Below are 20,424 nucleotides of genomic sequence, written 5' to 3' on the forward strand. Positions count from 1 at the left end.
TTGATTTGCATTTCCCTGATGATTAGTGATGTTGAACATCTTTTCATATGCCTATTGGCCATCTGTGTATCTTCTTTGGAGAAGCGTCTGTTCATTTCCTCTGCCCATTTTTCGATCGGGTTATTTGTTTTTTTGTTGTTCAGTTGTGTGAGTTCTTTATATATTATGGAGATCAACCCCTTGTCAGATGTATGTTTTGCAAATATTCTCTCCCAGCTGGTGGGTTGTCTGTTCATCTTGATTCTGGTTTCATTTGTCTAATAGAAGCTCTTTAATCTGATAAAGTCCCACTTGTTTATTTTTTCTTTAGTTTCCCTAGTCTGGGTAGGCATGTCATCCGAAAAGATTCCTTTATAACCAATGTCAAATAGTGTGTTGCTTATATTTTCTTCTATGAGTTTTATAGTTTCAGGTCTCACCTTCAGGTCTTTGATCCATTTTGAGTTAATTTTTGTGCATGGCAATAGCAGATGGTCCACTTTCATTCTTTTGCATGTGGCTGTCCAGTTTTCCCAACACCATTTATTGAAGAGACTTTCCTTTCTCCATTGTATGTTCTTAGCACCTTTGTCGAAAATCAGCTGTCCGTATATGTGTGGTTTTATTTCTGGGCTTTCAATTCTGTTCCATTGATCTGTGTGTCTGTTTTTGTACCAGTACCATGCTGTTTTGATTATTATTGCTTTGTAGTATGTTTTGAAGTCAGGGATTGTGATGCCTCCTGCTTTGTTCTTTTTTCTTAGGATTTCTTTAGCTATTCGGGGTCTTTTGTTGCCCCATATAAATTTTAGTATTCTTTTTTCTATTTCTGTGAAGAATGTCACTGGGATTCTGATTGGGATTGCATTGAATCTGTAGATTGCTTCAGGTAATATAGACATTTTAACTATGTTTATTCTTCCAATCCACGTGCATGGATTGGACTTTTCCATTTCTTTCCATTTCTTTATGTCATCTCCGATTTCTTTCAATAATGTCTTGTAGATCTCATTGTATAGGTCCTTCACCTCCTTGGTAAGATTTGTTCCTAGGTACTTTATTCTTTTTGGTGCAATTGTAAATGGTATTATCTTTTTCAGCTCTCTTTCTGTTAGTTCATTATTAGCATACAGAAATGCAACAGATTTTTGTAGATTGATTTTGTACCCTTCAACTTTGCTGTAGTTGTTGTTTGTTTCTAATAGTTTTCCAACAGATTCTTTAGGGTTTTCTATATATACAATCATGTCATCTGCAAATAGTGAGAGTTTCACTTCTTCGTTACCTATTTGGATTCCTTTTATTCCTTTTTCTTGCCTAATTGCTCTGGCCAAAACCTCCAGCACTATGTTGAACAGGAGTGGTGAGAGTGGGCAGCCCTTCCTCGTTCCTGTTCTCAGAGGAATGGCTTTCAGTCTTTCCCCGTTGAGTATGATGTTGACTGTGGGTTTGTCATAAATAGCCTTTATTATGTTGAGGTACTTTCCTTCTGTTCCCATTTTGTTGAGAGTTTTTATCACGAATGGATGTTGTATCTTGTCAAATGCCTTCTCTGCGTCTATTGAGATGATCATGTGGTTTTTATTCTTTGTTTCTTGATGTGATGTATCATGTTGATTGATTTGCGGATGTTGAACCATCCCTGCTTCCCTGGTATAAATCCCACTTGATCATGGTGTATGATCTTTTTAATGTATTGTTGTATTCGGTTTGCCAATATTTTGTTGAGGATTTTTGCATCAATGTTCATCAGTGATATTGGCCTGTAATTTTCTTTGCTTGTATTATCTTTGTCTGGCTTTGGTATCAGGGTGATGTTGGCCTCGTAGAACGATTTAGGAAGTGTTCCATCTTCCTCTATTTTTTGGAATAGTTTGAGAAGGATGGGCATTAAATCTTCTTTGAATGTTTGGTAAAATTCACTGGAGAAGCCATCTGGTCCTGGACTTTTATTTTTTGGGAGGCTTTTGATTACTATTTCAATCTCTTTACTTGTGATTGGTCTATTCAGATACTCCATTTCTTCTTGGTTCAGTTTTCGGAGGTTGTGTGAGTCTAAGAATTTATCCATTTCTTCTAGATTGTCCAAATTGTTGGCATATAATTTCTCATAGTATTCTCTTATAATCCTCTGTATTTCCGTGGTATCCATTGTAATTTCTCCTCTTTCATTTCTAATTTTATTTACTTGAGACTTTTCTCTTTTTTTCTTAATAAGCCTGGCTAAGGGTTTGTCGATTTTGTTTATCTTCTCAAAGAACTAACTCTTTGTTTCATTAATCCTTTCTACCGTTTTTTTGGTCTCAATTTCATTTATTTCTGCTCTGATTTTTATGATTTCTCTCCTTTTGCTGACTTTTGGCTTTGTTTGTTCTTCTTTTTCTAGTTCTGTTAGGTGTAATTTAAGGTTGCCTATTTGGGCTTTTCCTTGTTTGTTAAGGTGGGCTTGTATCGCTATGAGTTTCCCTCTCAGGATGGCTTTTGCTGCATCCCATATGGTTTGATATGGCATATTATCATTTTCATTTGTTTCCAGATAGTTTTTGATTTCTCCTTTAATTTCATCAATGATCCATTGGTTGTTCAGTAGCATGTTGTTTAATCTCCACATTTTTGTCACTTTCCCAGTTTTTTTTTTCATGGTTCATTTCCAGTTTTATAGCCTTATGGTCTGAAAAGATGCTTGTTATGATTTCAATCTTCTGAAATTTATTGAGGCGTGCTTTGTTTCCCAACATATGGTCTATCCTAGAGAATGTTCCATGCGCACTTGAGAAGAATGTGTAGTCAGCTGTTTTTGGATGGAGTGCTCTGTATATGTCTACTAGGTCCATCTCGTCCAGTTTTTCATTTAAGTCTACTATTTTTTTATTGACTTTTTGTCTGGATGATCTATCCATTGATGGAAGTGGTGTGTTAATATCCCCTACTATTATTGTGTTGTTGTTAATGTCTCCTTTCAGGTTTGTTAATAGTTGCTTTATGTACATTGGTGCTCCTATGTTGGGTGCATATATATTTATAAGTGATATGTCTTCTTGGTGGAGTGTCCCTTTTATCATTATATATTTCCCTTCTTTGTCCTTCTTAACCTATTTTATCTTGAAATCTACTTTGTCTGATATGAGTATGGCAACACCTGCTTTCTTTTGTTTGCCATTAGCTTGGAGTATTTTCTTCCATCCTTTCACTCTGAGCCTGTGTTTGTCTTTAGAGCTGAGATGTGTTTCCTGAAGGCAGCATATTGTTGGGTCTTGCTTTTTAATCCATCCTGCCACTCTGTATCTTTTGATTGGAGAGTTCAATCCATTTACATTTAGGGTAATTATTGATATATGATGGCTTAATATTGCTGTTTTGTGACCTATTTTCTTGTTCTTTTGCCTTTCCTTTGTTTCTTGTCCCATTTGTTTCAGACTGCCAATTCAGTTTGGTTGTTCTGTCTTATGACTCTTCTAGTTTTCTCTTTGTTCACCATACGTGGTTTTGTTTTGATTATTTGTTTAGTGGTTACCTTGAGGTTTGGGTAAAAAATCTTGTGTATGATATAGTCCATTATCTGATGGCCTCCTATTTCCTTATACTAAGTCACTTCAATCACTTTCCTCTTCCCCTTCTAAGTCGTTCTTGTTATACATTACTCTATCTTGTGTTGTGGCTGTGTGTTTACAGTGATGAGGTTAAATTTCTTTTTGGTGAGTTCCTTCCTTTGATCTTTGATTTTAGTATTTAAGTGGTTGCTAACCTATTCCGGTAAAGATCTACTATTTTTCTGAGTTTATCTACCTATTTTTCTCCTTGCTCCAAGCTTTGTATTCCCTTTCTCTTCTTTTTTTCAGGCCTGAGGGCCTTCTTGAGTATTTCTTGTAGTGGGGGTCTTGTGGCCATGAACTCCCTTAGGTTTTGTTTATCTGGGAGAGTTACTATTTCTCCATCTTATTTGAAGGATATTTTTGCTGGATAGAGTATTCTTGGCTGAAAGTTTTTGTCTTTCAGTATTTTGAATATATCATTCCAGTGTCTCCTAGCCTGTAAAGTTTCTGTTGAGAAATCTGCTGAGAGCCTGATGGGAGTTCCTTTGTATGTTATTTTTTGTTTTAGTCTAGCTGCCCTTAATATTGTTTCTTTGTCATTGACTCTTGGTAGCCTTACCACTAGGTGTCGTGGAGAGGGCCTTTGTCTGTTAATATACTTAGGTAACCTGTTGGCTTCGCTTACTGGTATTTCCTGCTCCTTCCCCAGATTTGGGAAATTCTCAGCTATTATTTCCTTGAATAGGCTCTCTGTTCCTCTTTCCCTCTCTTCTCTCTCAGGAATATCTATAATTCTTATGTTACATTTCCTAATGGAGTCGGATATTTCTCGGGGTCTTTCTTCATTTCTTTTTGGTCTTAGCTCTCTCTCCTCTTCCATCTGGAGCCTATCTGTATTCCTATCCTCTAAAATGCTAATTCTTTCTTCCATATTGTCAGCTCTGTTCTTTAAAGATTCCATATTCTCCTTTATCTCCTCCATTGTGTTCCTTATTTCCATCAGCACTGATTGGTTTTTCTTTATTATTTCAATCTCTTTTGTGAAGAAACTCCTAATCTCATTGAATTGTTTGTCTGTGTTGTCTTATATTTCGTTGAGTGTTATTATGATAGCTATTTTGAAAACTCTGTCATTTAGATTATGGATTTCTGTGTCTTTGGGGTTGGTTTCTGAGTGCATGTCATTTTGCTTCTGGTGTGGTGATTTCATATATCTTTGCATTGTGGTTCCTGTGTTGGCTTTGTTTTTCCTCATCCTGGAAATCTCTGGTTGCAATTTCCACCCGCCGCCACTGTGTGGTGATAAAGGGCTGTGTAATCTAAGCCCCCTGTGCTCTGCCCTGGTTTTTCTGCTGTGATCCACAGGGTTTTTTTTTTCTTTTTTTTTCTCCCCGCTGAGATCTGCGGGTCGAGTAGCTTGATCTGGTCTGCCGCGGATGGCTTGGTCTGGTCTGCCCCGAATCGCTTGGTCTGGTCTGCCTTGGTCTGGTCTGCCACGGATCGCTTGGTCTGGTCTGGTTGGTTGAGCTGCAGGGTCTGGTTTGCCGGGAAGGGGGGACTCTCTTGCACTCTGGGTCCCTGGCGTGGGGGGCTTCTCATTCGCCCCTCATTATCCAGTCTCTGGGGTGCTCAGATGTTGATGGTAGCCCTGTGGCTCTTCTGACTCCTCTCTCTTCCTCCGGGGGCCCAGCACATTTCACTCTCAGATGTGCGGCAGTATGGATCTTTCTGATCTAGCTTTTCACTGTCTGGGATTCCGTTGTTGGTCTGTGACTGTTCCTTTTGTTGTATCTTATTGGGGGAAGAGTTCACGGGAAAGCTTACTCTGCCATGACGCTGACGTCACTCCAGACTCCAATTCTATAAATACAATTTTAAAAACTATTGCCATGGTTCTGGAGTTAAGTGCTGACCCCTTCTCATCATGGGATTGGTGGAAACCGCAGCTGGATATGGCCAAGATTCCTGGTCCTGTTCAAATTCTCTTCTTCCATTATTCTCCTCAGGTGTTCTCTGCTGACCCTCTGGTGTACCCCTCACTGTCCACATGCCAAACCAACTAAAATCCCAGTGGCTCTTCTTTGATACAAAGTCAATGCACTAATTGAAGAGAAATCCTAATAACTCCATTTACAGTACTCTTATTTTAAATTTTCTCTACAGAATCCTAAGCAGCTATATTTCTATAACCTTATTTGCTGTTGCTTTTAAATAACTACTAAAATCCATGCTAAAGATAACACTGAAAGAATGTGTTCTCCTTCATGGCTCTGAAAAATTATAGGCTCACTTACCTATAATCTGAGAGTAGTCTCAATCTCTCTTCCCCTTCTTCTCCTCTCCTCTCTTCCTCCCCTCTTATTCTTTGTCCTCTCTTTCTTTCTCTTTTTCTGTACATATTCTGTTCTGCTTCTCAGGGATCATATACATCTCTGGCTTTTGGTATGAAGAGAACTTGCCCTCAAGTCAGGCAGTTGCTGAAAATAGTCTTATCCACTCTATGGACACCATTCACTCTGATAATTCTGTTGCTACACAATTGAACTCTTTCCTGGCTGTGGCAAGCCACAATTCTGTTTAATAATACCATGCTCTCTACATATACGTTCTTACATATCAAAGCAAAAACTCGCTATTTGTTATTTGTGAATCAGAGTTGTTTCCACTGCTAAATCTGAAAAGGATCATTTTTGAGCAGGGGAAATATCTGCTCTTTTGCCCTGGAATCCTTATAACTCTCATGCTACGGACTGAATGTTTGTGTTCCCCCAAAATTCATATGTTGAAACCTAATCGCCAATGGGATGAGATGGTATTAGGATGGGGAGCCTTTGGGAGGTGATTAGGTGATGAAAGTGAAGCCATCGTGAATGAGATTAGTGCCCTTATAAAAGAGACCCCAGAGAGCTGCCTCACCCCTTCCACCATGTGAGGTTAATAGTGAAAAGACAGCCATCTATGAAGAGGAAGCTGGTTCTCACCAGACTCTGAATCAGCTAGTGCCTTGATCTTGGATTTCCCAGGCTCCATAACTGAGAGAAAAAAAATTCTGTTGTTTATATTCCACCCATCCTATAGTATTTTTGTTATGGCAGCTCAAACGGACTAAGACACTTTCAGAAGTAGATAGCCTTTCAGTACCACGACTGTCCAGGCCTAAACCCCCTCACATGCAGTCTGGTTCTTGTGGTGTCATACAAGGACAAAACCACCCCCTCCCTCACCCTACCCCCCCACCACTTGGCACTTTTGCACAGTCTTAAAATATATTTATAGTTGTAAAACTCTCTCTACAGTTTTGGATTCTTTTCCTTCTAGGTACTACAAAGCCACAATCAGGATAGTATTTGCCAAATAATGAATAATCATTGTTTAACCATCTTTACCAAATAATAAGGTTTACATATCATCCAGTCACAAGTTCTTAAGAATGGAAAGAAAGTTCTAGAAATCCCACTTAGATATACACATAATGCTTCACCCCAATGACGATTGTCTAACCTATAGAATTCCTCCCAGTGATGGGAAAATCACTTTCTTCAGAGGTCATCCACTACATGTTTTGAAAATTATTTGATTTCTGCCTAAATGAGATACTTCTACATAATTCATTCCCTCATTAATTAAACACATTTTTGTATTTTCTAAAATGTTTCAGAAGTCCCACTAGGTCCTGAGATAACAAATCAGAATAAGATACAAAAGAACAATTCATGGAGGAAATAGACAAGTAAATCAATAACACAGTATGCTTTTTTGGTTTGTTCATTAAGGGGCAGACTATGCAGTCTCTTCTCCATAGTCTTCCACCTTCTGTCAAACTCTACTGGCAACTTCCCAAGGGAAGAAGAGTTACTAATTTGATTAGTCAAAACCTGAAACATTGCCAGAGCCATACTTTACTATAGAAACAGGCTAGTAATCCCTAAAATTCTGGATCCAGTTTTCCTCTTGGTCTTTTACTTCCTGTTTCCATAAGGTAAGAAGCTCTGTTATTACCCACTCATGGAAGGACTGTTACCTCTTCTATTTCACTTCTTCTCCTTCGCATGAAAGCAGACTTAAAAGAGCCTGAACCTTCCAGCAGCAAATCATATCTCTTTCACTTCCTAGCTCCACCTGAACCAGGCCTCTCCTCTCAAAACCCTTCCTCCCATTATTCTAGTTCCTCTGGGCCCACACCTGGATGAGTTTGTAAGCACAAGATCTGAGTCATAGACCCAGTCATCTTAGATTGAAGAGAAAATTAAAAAATATCCTCCTATCCTAAACCTGAACCAACTTCTTCAATGAGTATAATCTTGTATGTGTGCAGCTGTGTTTAAAAATGGCGCATCATTTCCCATATAGCTGTTGTTCTTCATGTAGATAATTCCATCTGGAGTCTCCAGAGGAAGGGAGAGTGGTGGGATTATTAAAACCCAACTCTGAAATCTTAATATCACACATTCAAACAACGTTGATGGAATCTTTAGTAGATGCCAGGCACTGAATTCTGTCATGTATTCAGAATCTGTCCTCATAGGGCTTACAACTAGTGGATGACACAGAGAAACAGGAAATAATTTCTGTGTAAAGCGGAAAATGCTATGATAGGAAAGTACAAATGCTATGGATCACACAGAAGGAATGCATAGGCCACTTGTTCTGGGCTTTCAGGGTAAGTAGTACCAAGCTGAAACTAGAGAGATGAGAAGGAAGATGGTAGAAAGAAAGGAATTAGAAGAAGAATTTTCCAGGCAGAGATATTGACTGTGCAAAAACCGGGAGGTAAAAGGGAGCATAGAATGTTCAGGGAACTGAAAGTCCTTAGGGGTAATGGGAACACACAGGATAATAGTGAGATAGAAGGCTGGCCTCTTCAGGGGCTGGAGGTTTATATAGGAGCATACCTTAGGCCAGAGGGATCAGGGAGTATTTCTCCATAGGAAGTTACACTCCTCGAACCTTCCTTCCACTCTTTTTGGTTCCACCATTTGTGGCCATACATAAAAGTGAATTTCTCTTCCACTTAAGAATACTTAAGATAGTCTAAGCCAGAGGTCTTGTTAACCTCAATGTGTTACTTCTGATAATCAAATATCTCTAGTTTTGTGTTTTTTTAAAAAAACCTCCATATAACATGTGAACATATTTCAAGTTGTCTCATTATCCTGGTAAATTTCCTCTAATTTTGATAGAGTTTGATTATGTTTCTTTCAAACCAAGACCCTAGAACAGTGAGTAGTACAGAGGAGAGCAGGGTTTATCATTTCCCTTTAGCAATATAGTATATTATTAGCACAAGCCAAAAATCTCACTTGTTTTCTGGTGATCAAAGTCAATATGCCATCAATTAAAACCTGTGTCTTTTGCACGTATTGCTTAGTAATATTTTCCATTCCTGGAACTTGTACAGACGCTTGTACGTTTACCATGATTATAGGATCTCATATTTACTCTGTACAAACCCATTGTTACGCATTGCTCATTCTCTCAGGCTGTTAGGGATTTCTAGATGCTATTCTATCAGCAATATGTTCATTATTTATCCCAGCTTCATTACAAGGGTAATGCTGATTACATCTGAATCTTATAAGCAAGTATAAACATACCTATGTCTATATCTATACCCAAATCTATATCTACCTATTGTATATAAAATATATATATGTAGTTTTTCTTCTGGTGTGAAGTAAGCTCCTCATACATCAACCATATCTCAGATAGTAGCTATAATCTTTGGAAAAAATACCAAAAAACAAGTACATGAAAGCCTAGATAATCAACCACAAATTTTCAAGGAAACTTGGAGGAAGGGCAGACATGAGGTAAGTCTCCCATGTTTATGGCTTTCACCTGAGAGCAGGTTATGGTCACAACACAGCAAGGAATGTAAGGTTCCAATAGGAAACATGAATCTTGCAGGTCTGACCCCACAGCAGGAAGACAGATCCCAGAGCACCCACAGCCTCCAGGGTAGGAGAAGGAAATCCTGAAAAGAGAGAGCCAAAGAGAAGGAAAGCCCTAAGATCCATATGAAATCTGTACCCAAGTCTCCATGATCTCTCACCCAATACGTGATCTCTGAACCACACGTTCAGATTCAAAGCAGCTTCAAGCCAAATTTAAAAGAATTGAATTAAGATTTGAGCTGTCACCCACCACAGGCAAGAAGGAGTTTGCAATTTGAGTCTACCAAGTTAACTAAACACTAAAACAAAAACTTTTAAACTATTCAAGGAAATTAAATAACTCAGAGTCTTCACGACATTACATTATCCACAACGTTTACAATATTCAAGATAAAATGCAAAATTATTTGACATATGAGAGAACCATGGAAATATAATACATTCATAAGGGTAATCAACAGAGGCCAACATCAGATGTTATAACTAACATGTAAGGACTTGAAAGCAGGTATTAAAACTCTGTTCAAAAAGAACATGTGCTTATAATGAATGAAAAGATATAAAATCTCAGCAGAGATTTAGAAAATATAAGAAAGAACCAAATATACATCTAGAACTGAAAAATATAATAGTTAAAAATTTTAAAAAATCACTGCATGGGCTTAACGGCAGAATGAAGCTAATAGAAGAATCAGTGAACTTAAAAATAGAGTGATAAATCATTGGACAAAGTTAAATACTCTTTTATGATTAAAAAAGGAAACACTCAACAAATTAAGAATGGAAAGAAACTTCCTCTTCCTATATGTTGTAAAGGCCACATATGAAATACACTAAGCTAACATCATACTCAGTGGTGAAGGACTACAAAGCTTTTCCCTTAAGATCAGGATTGAGACGAGAATGTTCATTTTTACTATTTCTGTGAAACATAGTATTGGAAGTTCTACTCAGAGCAATTAGGTAAGAAAATGAAATAAAAATCATCCAAATTGGACTACATCAGACTAAAGAGCTTCTGCAAAGCAAAGGAAACCAGGAGAAAAATGAAAAGACAACCCATCAACTGGGAGAAAATATTTGCAAATCATATATCCAACAAGGGGTTAATTTTCAAAATATATGAAAAACTCATACAGCTCAACAACAAAAAAACAAACAACTCAATCAAAAAATGAGCAGACAATATGAACAGACATTTTTCCAAAGAAGGTATACAAATGGCCAACAGGCAAGTGAAAAGATGTTCAACATCACTAATTATTAGGGAAATGCAAATCAAGACTACAATGAGATATCACCTTACACCTGTTAGAAGGACTATAATTACCAAGACAAAAAATAACAAATGTTAGAGAGGGTGTGGAGAAATGGGGACCCTCATACACTGCTGGTGGGAATGCAAACTGGTGCAGCCACTATGGAAAACAGTATAGAGATCCTTCAAAAATTAAAAATAGAAACACAATACAATCCAGCTACCCCACTACTGGGTATTTATCCAAAGAATTGAAATCAACAATTCAAAGATACTTATGCACACCTATGTTCACTGCAGCATTATTCACAATAGCCAAGATGTGGAAGAATACCCAATGGAATACTATTAAGCCATAAAAAAGACAAAATTCTCCCATTGGCAACATGTATGGACCTTGAGGGCATTATGTTAAGCAAAATAAGCCAGACAGAAAAAGACAAACACCGCATGATTTCACACACATGCGGAAGGTAAACAAACACATGGTAAAGAGAATAGGTTAGTGGTTACCAGAGGTGACAGAGTTGGGGGGGTGGGCAAAAGGGGTACATATATATGGTGATGGATAAAAATTAGACTATTGGTGGGGCTGGCCCCATGGCGTAGCGGTTAAGTGCGCACTCTCTGCAGCTGGCCGCCCATGTTCAGATCCCAGGCATGCACCGACGCACTGCTGACAAGGCCATGCTGTGGCAGCATCCCACATAAGGTGGAGGAAGATCAGCATACATGTTAGCTCAGGGCCAGTCTTCCTCAGCAAAAAGAGGAGGATTGGCGTGGATATTAGCTCAAGCCTGATCTTCCTCACAAAAAAAAATAAAATAGACTATTGGTGGTAAGCACGATGCAGTCTATACAGAAAGGGATAAATAATAATGTACACCTGAAATTACACAATGTTATAAATGATTATGACCTCAATAAAATTATTTTTTTAAAAAGCCATCCAAATTGGAAAGGAAGAAGTAAAATGATCTCTGTTGACAGATGACATTATCTTATACGTAAAAAACCCTAAAGACTCCACAAGAAAACGGTTAGAACTAATAAATTTAGCAAAGTTGAAGGATCAACACACAAAAATCAGTTGCATTTTAGGATAAATTCGATGCAATCTCTATCAAAATATTATCAGCATTTTTTGCAGAAGTAGCAAAAATCCATCTTAAAATGCATACTGACTCTCAAGAGACCCCAAATAACTAAAACAATCTCGAAAAAGAGGAAAGTTGGAGACTTTACACTTCCTCATTTCAAAATATATTATAAAGGTACAGTAATCAAAACAGTGTGGTAGTGGCATAAAGACAGACATATAGAGCAATGGAATAGCCTGGAGAGTGCAGAAATAAACCCTCGTGCATATGGTCAAATGATTTTTGACAAGGGTGCCAAGACTATTCAATGGAAGAAAAGACAGTCTTTTCAACTACTGGTACTTGAAAAACTGGATATCCACATGCAGAAGAAAGGAGTAGGGCCCTTACCTTACACCATATAAAATAAATTAATTCAAAATAGATAAAGAACCTAAATATAAGTGCTAAACTATAAAGGTCTTAGAAGAAAACATAGAGGAAAAGCTTCATGAAATTGGATTCGGCAATGATTTTTTGTTTATGGTACCAAAAACACAGGCAACAAAAGAAAGAAAAGATAAATTGGACTTTATCAAAATCAAAAACTTTGGTGCATCAAAGGACACGATCAACAGAGTGAAAAGGTAACCCACAGAAGTGGAGAAAATATTTGCAAATCTTATATCTGATAAGGGATTAATATCCAGAATACATGAGGTACATGCGTCTTCCTCTTTCATTCTCTGGTTCAAGCAAAGCAGCTTCCTTATCCTAAGGTTTTCTTCCCACCCACTCCTGTCCTCTTCCTCCCCTCTCCTATCAGCCCCAAAGATGCACATCAGAGCCTAATCACCCTTTCCATCCAAGTTCCCCACACACAGCTTCTCTTAGAATATCCTCCTCATTCAGTGTAAACTCTACTTGTCCTCTAAGTCAGTGCTTCTGAAACTAGCTGAAGGACTAGCTTTTTTTGTCTGCAATTCATTGCAGTTGATAGTTTTGTAAAATAAAACAAAAATTAATAACTAAAAAATGAAATGTAAAAATATTTCAAATATTATTATATTAAAAATACATCAAACTAGTCTCCTATATTGTTTTTAAATGTTTACTCTTAATTGCTGTATTTATCATGGACTGGTAACAACAATTTGAGGACTACATTGGTCCATTGGCCACGATTTGAGTAGCACTATTCTACATTACAGTTCAAGCCAACTCTTCAAATAGCTTTCTAAGAAGTCTCTGATAATGAGTTTTAATCTATATAGATTTTGGTCTTCCTTTGAATTTCTTTAGCATCTGTAAATATGGTGTAATATTGTCATGCCCCTTGCAGTTGTCTTTTTTTACTTTGGTGTACCAGGTATTGATTTTACAAATAATAAAACTCATATAATAGAAAGAAGACTGTCATTTATTCAACAAATTTTAATAAAGACCAATAAATGCAATATATTTTTATCATCTTGATTAATTCAAAGTTGAATAATATCTGTTCTCTGCCTTCACAGACCTTACAATCAGATAGAGGAAAAAAGATAAGCACACAAATAAGTGTAACATGTTCAGCTTGTGATAAGTATCATAAGAAAGACACAAAGATGGCTAAATAAAAATTCAGAGATGGAAAAGGTGCTTTGCTCAGCGGAATAAGGGAAAGCATTATGGAAAAATATCATTTGAACTAGATCTTGAAAGATAGATGGGGTTTTTGCAGGTATAGATGGAGGCAAACAGGATTACAAATAGAGAAAATGACCATAAAGAAATAAATACAGGAAAATGAAAGCTGCTCAGAGAATGAAATCCTCTCCAATTTATCTGTAAAAGGGAATAAGGAAAGATAAGACAGGAAAAGTAATTGCAAACCAATTTATGGAGAACTTGAGAATTTTTGAATAATGAAACCATTGATGGTTTTTGGGCAGGCAAATAATAAGATCAAGCCTATATTTTAGGAGTTTCTAAGGACTGAAGTATTATGACTAAGAGGTAATAAAGGTCTAAATAATCTTTTTCGTCCTTAGTTTTTCAATGTGAGGAGTCTGCTTTTAGGCATTCCTCAAGCAGTCTGTGGCCCACAGACCAGTGTTCCTCGGGTGTAGATTCTTGACATCCTCAATCATATTCCAACTGGGAATTTTAGTGATATTACATAGACCTCAAATGCCTTAGGGCAAGAATGGAAGGGACACTAATCAATGAAAGCAAATACTTGTCTTATATTAATTGGGAAGCCACATGTTCCTCTGAAGTATTTTGGTCAATTAACTTAAATATTGACACTTCTTGCTCTTTTCTGTCATATCTAAAGAATTCTGCCATGCTGTCCTGAAAGTTATTTCTAAATTCTACAAATTTGTATTGTCAACATACTACAATGTTCTGTACCTCGATATTTAGGCTCTGTGCACTTCACCTCTGTATCCTCCAACATATGCACAGACATTAGAAATGTTCCTGAACTTCATATCATAATTTTTGGTGATGCATTGTGTCTTATTGTTCCTCGAATTGTTTTTTGGAAGCTTTTTGGAATCTATATTCCAGACAGGCAAGCTATTTGTAAATAATGTTGCCTCAGAGAAGTTGTTCTCTTTATTGATTCCTCAGAGGATATGTAATCATTAACTCTTTAAAGACTCATTGGCTTGGAGGAGAAGGACTTTCCTAATGCTGCAGAGGACAACTCCCAGAAGAACATGTAATAAAGAAAGTGCATTCCTAATTTTTGTGGAGCAAGAAAACCCTTTATCTAGCTTGAGAAAGAGTATATGGTTTATCAAACAGGTCCTTCAGAGATGTCAAAACTATGATAGCTTTATATTTTGAGCATTGCACAAGGTCATGACATCTCTGTGTCCATCCCCTTTCACTCTGTAATTTCTTAAGGTTGATTTATTAATGTTCTCGGTTTGGAGCGTTTAAAAAAGAGATACATATTACTAAAAGAAGCGCTTCCACCAAATCATTCTAAAGGACTTCTCAGAGCACTGGTGTGGAGAATAGATTGAAAAAAATCCTTTTGAAAATTTTGTGTTTGTGCCTGAAATGTAAGCCCTCATAACTTCCAAGACTTACATCCCTGCATATGCTACACACAAAAAAAATTCAGGGATCTCGGATCCCTGACATCTTTTCCACAGGAATGTGGAATGAAAGAAATTTACTTATGACAGAATCAAGTATTTGACTTTTGTCTTTTAGTGGAAATTTTTAATTTTAAACAGGCATATAAGAAAACTCAATCCCAAAATTTTATTTAAAAAAGACTGCAAAAAATAAAGCCCCATACCTAGCTGTTATTTTGCAAACTTCTGTACAGATGAAAGATTAAGTAAAACTTAAAGCCACTGTTTTCTACTGAAGACATTCCAACACTACAATATTAAAAGTGTCGGTAAGTAGCATTATGGTATTACATTTTTATGGTGCTTAACCTAACAGCAATATCAACAAAAATGTAGAGATATTGGCTTTAAAATGATTACTACCAACTTGCTGTAAAATATGCCTATTTCTTTTCATATGTGAATAATATGTTAAGTAATATATTTAACTGAGATGTAAATAGTAAATTAAAATGTTCTTTACTGAGTCTATTGCACTGTAAGATAGGTTTAGGATAAGAAACCAGCAGATTTATTAAGTGTTAACTTTGTGTTATATGTTATCCAGAATCTATTATAGATAATCCCTGCCTCAAAATAGCAAGCTTACAAAATGAGTTAAACTTGACCTAGTTCTATCATAGTTACATAGTAAGGGAGAGATTTAGAAGCAGGAAAAAGTTTGTTTCTGTGTAGCCAACTAGCTGCTGTTCCCAAAACTCAGAGTATGTAGCCAAGAACAAGTAGACTACGTTCTCTTCCTAACTGATGATTCTATTGAAAAATGACCCCATGTTCACCGTCTTTTCATTCTGAAAAAGGAACAGATTTGAAACTAGTTCTGATGACAATATGTCTCAACCTTGCAGGTTACTGACCCAATGAATGTCTCTGAGCCAGATTCCAGCTTTGCTTTGGTAAGAGAATTTATACTCCTAGGTTTTTCCTGTGAGTGGAAGATTCAGATCCTCCTCTTCTCACTCTTCACCACAACGTATGCTCTGACCATAACAGGGAATGGGGCCATTGTTTGTGCTCTATGGTGTGACCGGCGACTCCATATCCCCATGTACATATTCCTGGGGAATTTCTCCTTTCTAGAGATCTGCTATGTCTCTTCTACTGTCCCCAAGATGTTGGTCAACTTCCTCTCAGATAAGACCATCTCATTTGCTGGATGTTTCCTCCAATTTTATTTCTTTTTCTCTTTGGGAACATCTGAATGTTTTCTTTTAGCTATCATGGCCTTTGATCGATACCTTGCTATCTGCTGTCCCTTGCACTACCCTAATATCATGACTGGGCATCTCTGTACCAAAATGGTCATTACTTGCTGGGTTTGTGGATTTCTGTGGTTCCTCATCCCCATTGTTCTCATCTCTCGGATGCCTTTCTGTGGTCCAAACATTATTGACCATGTTGTATGTGACCCAGGGCCACTATTTGCACTGGTGTGTGCCTCTGCCCCAACAATCCAACTGCTTTGCTACACTCTAAGCTCATTAGTTATCTTTGGTAACTTCCTCTTCATCCTTGGGTCCTATACTCTTGTTCTATTAGCTGTGTTGCATATGCCTTCAGCCACTGGGAGACATAAGGCCTTCTCTACCTGTGGGTCTCATTTGGCTGTGGTATCACTGTTCTACGGTTCTCTGATGGTCATGTACGTGAGCCCAGGACTTGGACATTCTGCTAGAATACAGAAAGTCACAACTTTGTTCTATGCTATGGTGACCCCACTCTTCAACCCCCTCATCTATAGCCTCCGGAATAAGGAGATAAAGGCAGCCCTGAGGAAAGTTCTGGGGAGTTTCAACATAATCTAAGACAGACTAGATGTTCCCTCCATTATCAGGGTATAGTCTAACAAAAAGCAATCAGAATTATATGGTTTTCCAAATCTTCAAATATGGGTCTAGTGATATTGACTACATCAGCCTATGAAATTATGCATCTATGGGACCACTTATAATCATAAAGTGGCCAGATTATACAGATAAATGGAATTGTTGGGTTCCTCTTTGGCACTTAGACTATATATTAACTAAGGAATGTACACATTTGGGGGTTTTCTGGATAGCTTATGTGATTCTTCTGTGAAAAAAATTCCTGTATTCTATTTGATAATTTAGGTTAATAGTCATAGGATGAATAAAATTATAATTATGTCATTTTGTTTATTTAGTTGATTGGTTGTAAATAAAAGAAGGAAATATGTTATTTTCTGATTGTGGTTCTTTTCATATTTGACTTCTTTATTTTGGTGATATGGTCACTTCTGGTAAATAAACCCCTAGAAGTAATTATCCAAAATTTCTATGGGACAATAATAGTATACTAGCCTAATGATATCCGGACATATGTTGTTTGTTTTCTTTCCTTTCTTTTTTTTTTTTTTTTGCTGAAGAAGATTCACCCCAAGCTAACAGGGTTAGCCATTGCCAATCTTCCTCCTTTTTTTCCTGAGGAAGATTAGCTGTGAGGTAACATCTGTGCTGATCTTCCTCTACTTTATATGTGGGACACAGCCACAGCATGGCTGGTGAGTGGAGTAGAGGCGCGCCTTGGATCTGAACCCACAAACCCAGGTTGTCATAGTGGAGTGCATGGAACTTGAACCATTCAGCCATGGGGCAGGGCTCTTTGTTTGTTTTCTTTACATATTACCCCTCTCTAAGCCCTTAAAGGACAGATTTTAATTCCACATATAACAACATCAATCAAAGTATTCAGAAATAAAGTATTGAGTACTAACATTCATCTAAATGAAGTATCATCAAAAACTTGATGAGTCATTAATTGGATTTTAGATAATAGAAAATCTCCTCCTGAAAATTGGAGAGGGAAATGGTATACTTGGGGATAAATTACTTAAGTTCAAAGAAATAAATGACAGATGATTATTATATTTTGCTGGAATAATGTTAAAATAACATTAAGGAAAATTTTTAAAGAAGAAAATCATCTAGAATTCAATCATTGTAATACAGCTATTTTCACTTATATGCATGCTTTATTTAATATAACACCAAACTTGTTCTCATATTATAGCAAGCTTTTATAATTATTGTATTTTAGGAACTGTAATATTCCATTCAACTAATATTGTATGGAATGTAAATTTTTGTGTAGTGAGATGGATATCTTCCTAGAAGGAGGATTGTCCTTCCAAGTAGCTCAAAGCTGACTTGTGAAGGATATAAGAAAGGGAATTTTCAGAAAGGGGATTAGGAGAAAAATGAATGCCACCACTACACAATGACTGCTTACAGAATAAGTACTTGGGGATTCAGACTCTCCTTCCATCCATTACCAATCCTTTTGTTGGACATTATCGTTATTTCCATTATTTTATTTTAAAATTTAATACCTCTAGAAAATCTTCATAAATGCTTGCCATAATGATATTTTGAAAAACTAAATTAGGACTCATCGTTTAACCCAGAAACAGAACTGCTCCAGAAAAGCCAGGATGGAAGAATACTATATGCATGTAACAATTTTCCCTTTAGCAATTTTATCTTAGAAGAGCTTCCTGGGAAAGAGATGGGTTACTCAGTTCAAGAGATAGGAATGCTTTTGTGAGTTTTGAAATGGACATTCCAGGCAGGACAACTATTTCTTCCTTCAATGTGAGACATTGTCAAGCTCCTTAGTCAATTTTACTTATCAGAACTCTGCCATATCTCTCTCATTAATTTAGTCCATTGAGGATGTTTTCTAACTCTATCCCCTTTCCCTAGGTACATAACTTTTAAGTTTCCTGCGATCAGATAAGCAAAGAGCTGAAGAAGAACAGGTAGTCAGGCTGAAAATATTCCCACCATAATATCAGAGTTCCCTACCTCGGGTTTCTAAGTTAATGTGTTTGTGCAGCAACTAGCTTTTCAATGATCTCTTCTTACAACACCAAGCACTATGATTAGTTCACAACCCTTTGCACAGTATTAAATTATTTGACATACCACTGCAACTTATATATGATATTTTTTCAAAGCCAAACTGCATTCCAAAGACAGAGAGAAGGAGAGAGCAAGTTAGAGATGGCAGTAAGAAGATAGTTCTTTTTTTTTTTATGAGCATTTGAACTTTCAAAAGAATATAGCAAGGTGATATTTAAAAATAATTGTGCTGGTTACTGGTTTCCTCAGGGGAAATGAAAAAAGAAAGTCAGTATGTTTTACTTTCAGATATGAGTCATTGTGCTATTAGCTGCCTTTAAATACTTGGTAAGCCGACCAAACATTGAATCTCCTTCAATTGCAACTCCCTCACAAAGTAAAATTTATTTACAAAACCAGACATTATGTACATTCAAGATTTCAGGAAAAATTAGGGCATGGGGCACACTGGAAAACAATATTACAAGAAAAGACAAAATGAATTTATCAGTTTAACAAGTTTAGATGTGCAAATTTACCACTACAGGGTTTGCTCTTATTGACAACATTGAAGGAGAAAATAATGAAAATTTTGAGCCATTTGTTTTGTGCCAGGCACTCTTCTAAGTCCCTTATATATGTCACTTTATTTACTACTCATGACAATCCAAAGAAGTCAGGTCAGTATTATTGTATCTCTCATTTACTAAGGATGAGAAAGGCACAAAGAGTAACTTATTAGTTGGAGATTGTATTCGATCCCAGTCAGGCTAACAACAGGGCCCACACTTTTCTACTACAGAGAAGGGCCAGCTCTCTGGAATTAGATAGATGGGTTTCACATCTAAGTACTATCGCTGACTGTGTGAGCTTATGCAACTTATTTGACCTTTCTTCCTTGATTGTTTTTTTAATCTATAAAATAGAGCTAATGATGATACTTTCATCACAGAGTGCTGTGAGTAATAAATAAGGTTAATCAAAATGGGATTTTATGCATAGTGTGTATATAATTTATTTCAGCTAACGTTCTTAATATGTTTCTTTTGTAAAGTTCTGTATCATCTACAAAATACTTTCACATACTCTTTCAGTTCATCCACACAAGTTCTGTGACATAGTTAGGTTAGATATTCTCATACTCATGTCATAGATGAGACCCAAAGAAGCCAACTATGTTGTCCAAGGTCACATAAGCAAGTAAAGGAACCAGTTCTGTTGACTTCAATATCACTAAGACTTCTGCAGTGCCATACTTTCTCCCCTGGAAATTATGGCTATGTCCTATGTAGCCACCTTCAGAACCACATGACAGTGCAGGCCAGAAAGCTGGATTTGCCTCAGAAATGAATATTGTAGAGGAGAAATGCATGTAGGAGATACACTTATGAGATTTCTTTTCTGTTGTTTTAAGGCAATAACTACACAAATTACATGAAAATTTATGTGAAAAATATTTAATAGGTAAAATGTTGTGTTACTGAGTGAAAATGTAGATCATTAAACAATTATTATATAAGCTTAAATATAGAGTGATGATATTATGGGTAATTTAGATTATTTTCCCTCCTTTATGTTAATATATGTTTATTTCCTTATTTTGCCATGATAAACATGTATATCTCATTTAATTTACAAAGAATGGGGAGTTTAAAAATTAATGTTTAGAAAGGGATATATCATT

General features: G+C 36.7%; 1 protein-coding gene across 1 annotated transcript; it reads left to right on the forward strand.

Annotated features, from left to right (window-relative positions):
- The first annotated feature begins 15,676 nt into the window (after positions 1 to 15,676).
- On the forward strand, positions 15,677 to 16,685 carry LOC101396153 (olfactory receptor 11H12-like). The gene has a single exon (XM_004421349.3). The coding sequence runs from the start codon at positions 15,741 to 15,743 to the stop codon at positions 16,683 to 16,685; it is 945 nt and encodes a 314-aa protein (XP_004421406.1). The 5' UTR covers positions 15,677 to 15,740.
- Positions 16,686 to 20,424: the final 3,739 nt, after the last annotated feature.

Source organism: Ceratotherium simum, chromosome 3 (assembly GCF_057802395.1).
Source record: "Ceratotherium simum simum isolate JZ-2026a chromosome 3, ASM5780239v1, whole genome shotgun sequence".
NCBI lineage: Eukaryota > Metazoa > Chordata > Mammalia > Perissodactyla > Rhinocerotidae > Ceratotherium > Ceratotherium simum.

Excerpts from the sequence above, each read along its gene's own strand:
- LOC101396153 (XM_004421349.3), top strand. The coding sequence starts at position 15,741 with ATGAATGTCTCTGAGCCAGATTCCAGCTTTGCTTTGGTAAGAGAATTT.